Consider the following 6,321-nt stretch of genomic DNA (forward strand, 5'->3'; position numbering starts at 1 on the left):
AATAGTGGGCGGAGCTCCAGTGGGCATCGCGGATGGCAGCTGGATGGTCAGCATACAGAAAGGTTACAGACCACACACACACACACAGACACACACACATACACACAAACACACAAACACACGCACACACGCACATGCACATCGACATGCACATGCACATGCACATTCACATGCACATGCACATGCACATGCACACACACACACACACACGCACACGCACATGCACATGCACATGCACACACACACACACACGCACACACAAACGCACGCACACACACACACACACACACACACACACACACACACATTTCATGTCATTCTGCCAATTAATGATTGGCTGATAGTGCAGATGTGTGATGTATCTGATTGGGCGATAGTGCAGATGTGTGATGTATCTGATTGGGCGATAGTGCAGATGTGTGATGTATCTGATTGGGCGATAGTGCAGATGTGTGATGTATCTGATTGGGCGATAGTGCAGATGTGTGATGTATCTGATTGGGCGATAGTGCAGATGTGTGATGTATCTGATTGGGCGATAGTGCAGATGTGTGATGTATCTGATTGGGCGATAGTGCAGATGTGTGATGTATCTGATTGGGCGATAGTGCAGATGTGTGATGTATCTGATTGGGCGATAGTGCAGATGTGTGATGTATCTGATTGGGCGATAGTGCAGATGTGTGATGTATCTGGCCCAGTAAGGAGCCTGTTCCCAGGGTGTCATGTGTGCCCTGCTCTCTCTCTCGTCTGCCCAGAGCTGCTCACTGGTGCGGAGGCTCCCTCATACGAGAAGAGTGGGTGCTCACTGACAGACAGTGCTTCGCCTCATGGTAACACACCTACAGTACTCTCTCGCTCTGTCTCTCTCTCTCTCCGTCTCTCTCTCTCTGTCTCTCTCTCTCTCCGTCTCTCTCTCTGTTTCTCTCTGTCTCTCTCTCTGTCTCTCTCTCTTTCTATCTGTCTCTCTCTCTGTCTCTCTCTGTCTCTCTCTCTGTCTCTCTCTGTCTCTCTCTGTCTCTCTCTCTCTCTCTCTCTCTCTCTCTATCATACACTGCTGTTAATGTTTTCTGTTCCTCTCAGTGTTCCAGACCTAAGTGAGTACCGCGTGTGGGCTGGGCGTGGATGACCTCAATGATGCAGGGCCCGATAGGTCAAAAAGACAGGAAGTACGCATCGCTCATGTCATCTGTGGTCCTGAGGGCTCCAACCTGGCCCTAATACGGCTGGCCAAGTGAGTGCCTGTTCAAAACTGTTACTTGTACATATTTTTCCAAGAACAAAATTTTGTGAGATAATGTCTGTTCGTGTGTTTGTGTTTGTGTTTGTGTGTGTGTGTGTGTGTGTGTGTGTGCGTGCGTGCGTGTGTGTGTGTGTGTGTGTCCAGGCCAGCCCTCCCTGCTGACAGTGTCCACACCATTCAACTGCCGGTGGCTGGGTGTTCCATTTCTGAAGGATCGATCTGTAGCATGTATGGATGGGGAGAGACCAAAGGTACCATTACCAGTTCATCCATCCACAGTCTTTAAATGTCTGCTATACTGGACATCCTCACATCACACATAGATGGACATGACCAATTCCTCATTCTACAACAGCTAGAGTCCTTATAACATGCAGAGAAGAACAGTGTTGTTGTTGTTGATGATGATGATGATGATGATGATGATGATGATGATGATGATGATGATGATGATGATGATGATGATGATGATGATGATGATGATGATGATGATGATGCTGGAATACACAGCTGGTGATGCTGCTCTGCTAGCTTTTTACTGTGGTTGAAATCACCATGGCGACTTTTGCAAAAACCCTGGAGATGATTCTGGAGCCCAAGTTAGTGGGGGATCATAGTCCAGCAGTCATACATGAGGAACCCATTACTCAGGTCTGCTCTTATAAATACCTGGGCGTTCACTTAGACAAAACATTCAGCTGGAAAACCCACGTGAAAAGCTTGTGTTATCGTTTACAGCAGAGATTATACTTTTTGTGTGGACTCAGGGTGCATGGGGTAGACAAGAACATCATGTTTCTATTTTACCAGGCTGTATTAGACAGCATAGTTAGGTATGGGATGTCTGCATGATATGGTAAACTCACTGTCAAGTTCAAATCCAAGCTGGCGGGTTTGGTAAAGACCGCCATGGTAAAGACCGCCATGACAGTCCTGGGGAGGGAGGAACACCAGGAACACATTCAGTTCATATCAGCAGTCTGTTTCCTCCAGTCTATATCATTTCTTGTCACTGGACATGTGCAATATGGGTTATGTGGAATATATGTAGTATGTGCAATATGTGGTATATGTAATATGTGGGATATGTGATGTGTTTTCTGTTTCTGTGATATGGGTGCACATATGTGCAGCATTGAGTCCAAGACATTTCCCTAAGGGGACAATAAAGTATTGTATCGTATCATATCCTATGTTGCTGTTGTTGTTGTTGTTGTTGTTGTTGCTGCTGCTGATATTGGTGATGCTGTTGAGGAAGGATGATGTTGTTGATGTTGATATTGGTGATAATGATGATGATGTTGACGATGTTGTTGTTGTTGATTATGTTGTTGTTGTTGTTGTTGTCCTGTACCACAGGGACAGGCCATGAGGGAGTGTTGAAGGTGGTTCACCTGCCCATAGTGAGTAATGAGAGGTGCAGACAGCAGCACAGAGGCAGCCTCCCCATCAGTCACACCCAGATCTGCGCTGGGGGCGCTCGGGACCAGGGCGTGTGTGAGGTAAACATCTCAACCACCCATCGCCTCCTTCAAACACCCACAACCTGTACTTCATTAAAGTTAATTAAAGTAGTAGTTAGTAGTTAGAGCGTAAAGTAGTTAAAGCTTTGATGTCCTCAGACAAGCAATTTGTGTTGCAGCATACAACAAACAAACAAACCCTGTTGTAAGTTTACTGAAACCAAAACTCTTCCCCAAAACTCACAACAGTAATACTGTATATCCTTCTAAGAACATATTTTCTAAAACACTGTTTAGTCTGGGATTAGTTGAGGTTAATTGAGGTCTGGTCAAAAGTCCAGTGGTCCAGCCAGCAGGCTGTCTGACCGCGTGTTGCTGTGTGTCCTCCGCTGCCAGAGGGACTACGGTGGCCCGTTGGTGTGCCAGGACGGAGAGAGTCGCGTGATCGTGGGCGTGAGCGTGAATGGTAGAGGCTGTGCCCGCGCCAACCGACCAGGCATCTTCATCAACGTGCCCTTCTACACCCAGTGGATCTACAAGGTCTTCAAGCACTACCCATATCCACAGGTCAACTAGAACCTGGGGACAAGATCCAACAAAACCCCAACCCTGAGACAAGACCATGAGACTGAACCCAACCCTGAGACAAGACCATGAGACTGAACCCAACCCTGAGACAAGACCGGGAGACTGAACCCAACCCTGAGACAAGACCGGGAGACTGAACCCAACCCTGAGACAAGACCATGAGACTGAACCCAACCCTGAGACAAGACCGGGAGACTGAACCCAACCCTGAGACAAGACCGGGAGACTGAACCCAACCCTGAGACAAGACCGGGAGACTGAACCCAACCCTGAGACAAGACCATGAGACTGAACCCAACCCTGAGACAAGACCGGGAGACTGAACCCAACCCTGAGACAAGACCGGGAGACTGAACCCAACCCTGAGACAAGACCATGAGACTGAACCCAACCCTGAGACAAGACCGGGAGACTGAACCCAACCCTGAGACAAGACCATGAGACTGAACCCAACCCTGAGACTCAACCATGAGACTGAACCAAGCCCTTAGATAGATAGATAGATAGATAGATAGATAGATAGATAGATAGATAGATAGATAGATAGATAGATAGATAGATAGATAGATAGATAGATAGATAGATAGATAGATAGATTGATTGATTGATTGATTGATTGATTGATTGATTGATTGATTGATTGATTGATTGATTGATCCAGTGGACACACAAACTCTTCAGCAACTAAGCCCAAGTGACATATTAGCTAGATACTTTCTAGTATCTAGATTCTTGCTAGTAACTAGATTGAACTTGTGATCAGCCTAAGACTATCGACGGATAGCCGAATACTGTCCTCTCATTGGAAAAGAAAACATAACGAGTCGCTGTCAGACAAATCACTCCAAAGCTGATCCAGGAACATCCAGGAGGTGGACATGGGAGATGATCTGCGACGTTGAGCCACGCTTCTGAACGTCCTTCTCCTAGGAGACTTAACCTGGACAGACTGTGGTTTGATGATCAGGGTTGAGGATGTGGAATTAAGCTCTAAGGGAACCCTGGACTGCCAACGAGAGGCCCTGTGCTGGAGAGGTGTGTGGCCCGTGGGATCAGCACCACAGTGTGACAGCGTCACTGGAAGAACAACGGGCTCTATACTTCCACTTCCACTGCTCTCATATCACTCCATCCTTCATTCAGTAGCAGACCCATTGGAGCGGTATATATATATATATATATATATATATATATATATATATATATATATATATATATATATATATATATATACATGTGTGTGTGTATGCATACTCTCTGATTCCTGACATTACTTGAATGTATTGGACACCAAACGGTGGTGGGCTCAGTGTCGGTAGTGTGTGTGTGTGTGTGTGTGTGTGTGTGTGTGTGTGTAGGCCGCCCTAGTGGAGGGTCCCGCACTAGGGCACTGTGAAGGACGCTTCAACAGAACTCTATGCTTCTGAAGGGCACTTGAGAGGTGTCTCTCTGTATATACTACTTAAACAAAGTGTGTTTGTAACACTCTAAAGGTGCTATGGGTCTTATAGATCTCTGGATAGTGACTTGTTTGCCCGAAAGGAGACACTAGTGTATCTGCTCCAACTCTGGATGGAATAGGGAGGGAAAATAATCTCATCGCCCCCTAGTGGTAGCATTCCTAATGCCGAAAGAATGAATGGGATTTCTCATAGACACGTCTTTTGAAAAATTATATCTTGTTCGACACCGAAAAGTTAGTAGAATGCCTTAAACGGCAAATACTTGGAGACAAACTTTATTGATTCTGGTGATCATAGTTGATTTTCAATCACAATCCGAATTATGAAAATATTTTTCTTAAATTCCATTGACTTTGACTGGAGGAATGGAGCAATTTCGAAAATTTGAAAGAAGGCGAAATACTGTTAGAAATTTTCACAGTTGGTAGATTATTAATGTAAAGACACTCACAAGTTTTTGTTTTGATAACTTCACCGAAATGGCTTCGTAATAATTATTAGAAAATTCGCTCTATGGGAGTTTACATTGAAACTCCTCTCCAATAGGAACAAATCTGCTAGGGGCGCACGTTTTCACTTTCCCTCCCTATGTTTCACATACACACAGAACCCTGGGGTGTGTGAGGCATGTTTCACACTGGTGACTTAAACAGGAAATGAGACAGCAGTTAATAAGATATGTTAGTTGCCTTTGTACAGGTCACCATGAAGCCACTGAATGTAAATACCTGTACATAAGGTTCCTTTGTGAGTTTGATTTTTAATTCTTAATTAAACAGGAATGTACCGTTACAGCTCTCTTCTCTTTTCTTCTCTCCTCTTCTTTTCTCTCCTCTTCTCTTCTTTTCTCTCCTCTTCTCTTCTTTTCTCTCCTCTCCTCTCCTCTTCTCTTCTCTTCTCTTCTCTTCTCTCCTCTTCTCTTCTCTTCTCTTCTCTTCTCTTCTCTTCTCTCCTCTTCTCTTCTCTTCTCTTCTCTTCTTTTCTCTCCTCTTCTCTCCTCACCTCACCTCTTCTCTCCTCTTCTCTCCTCTCCTCTCCTCTTCTCTCCTCTTCTCTTCTCTTCTCTTCTCTTCTCTTCTCTTCTCTTCTCTCCTCTTCTCTTCTCTCCTCTCCTCTCCTCTTCTCTTCTCTCCTCTTCTCTTTCTTCAGTGTGTGTGTGTGTGTGTGTGTGCGCGCGCCCAAGTATAGGTGTGTGTGTGTGTGTGTGCATGTTTTAATGGAATCCTTGCTGAATGAGTAATTCACTCCCCTTCCTCATACCTTGGCAGACCTCCAGGTGCAGTGCACTCTGGGTATTATGCCTCACAAACTGTCAGTTTAAACATTTACTGAAATTGAAGGATGCTTTTCATCTTTTCATTGTCTGTTTTGAGTGCTTTATTGGATGAGTGAGTGGTGCTTCAAACATGCCAGGCCATCTTACTATAGTGTGTGTATATGTGTGTATGTGTGTGTGTGTGCGAGTGTGCACACACGCGTGTGTGTGTGTGTGTGTGCGCGTGTGATGTGTACTGAAGCTGCTATACCATACAAGTTGTAAAGTATTCTGTCCCCCATATGTATA

At 45.2% G+C, this 6,321-nt stretch overlaps 1 protein-coding gene across 1 annotated transcript in view; it reads left to right on the forward strand.

The window, feature by feature from the left end:
- hgfb (hepatocyte growth factor b) overlaps positions 1-3,366 on the forward strand; it is a gene marked incomplete at its 5' end in the record, with an annotated part of 11,297 nt that extends 7,931 nt beyond the window's left edge. Inside the window, 7 exon segments of the mRNA XM_084453215.1 lie at positions 1-62; positions 761-833; positions 1,084-1,114; positions 1,116-1,234; positions 1,388-1,494; positions 2,603-2,745; positions 3,103-3,366. The exon segment at positions 1-62 is cut by the window's left edge and continues 43 nt beyond it. Of these exon segments, the coding sequence (XP_084309341.1) occupies positions 1-62; positions 761-833; positions 1,084-1,114; positions 1,116-1,234; positions 1,388-1,494; positions 2,603-2,745; positions 3,103-3,282 (715 nt within the window). The 3' untranslated portion in view covers positions 3,283-3,366.
- Positions 3,367-6,321: the final 2,955 nt, after the last annotated feature.

Source organism: Borostomias antarcticus (assembly GCF_949987555.1).
Source record: "Borostomias antarcticus genome assembly, chromosome: 18".
NCBI classification, from domain to species: Eukaryota; Metazoa; Chordata; class Actinopteri; order Stomiiformes; family Stomiidae; genus Borostomias; species Borostomias antarcticus.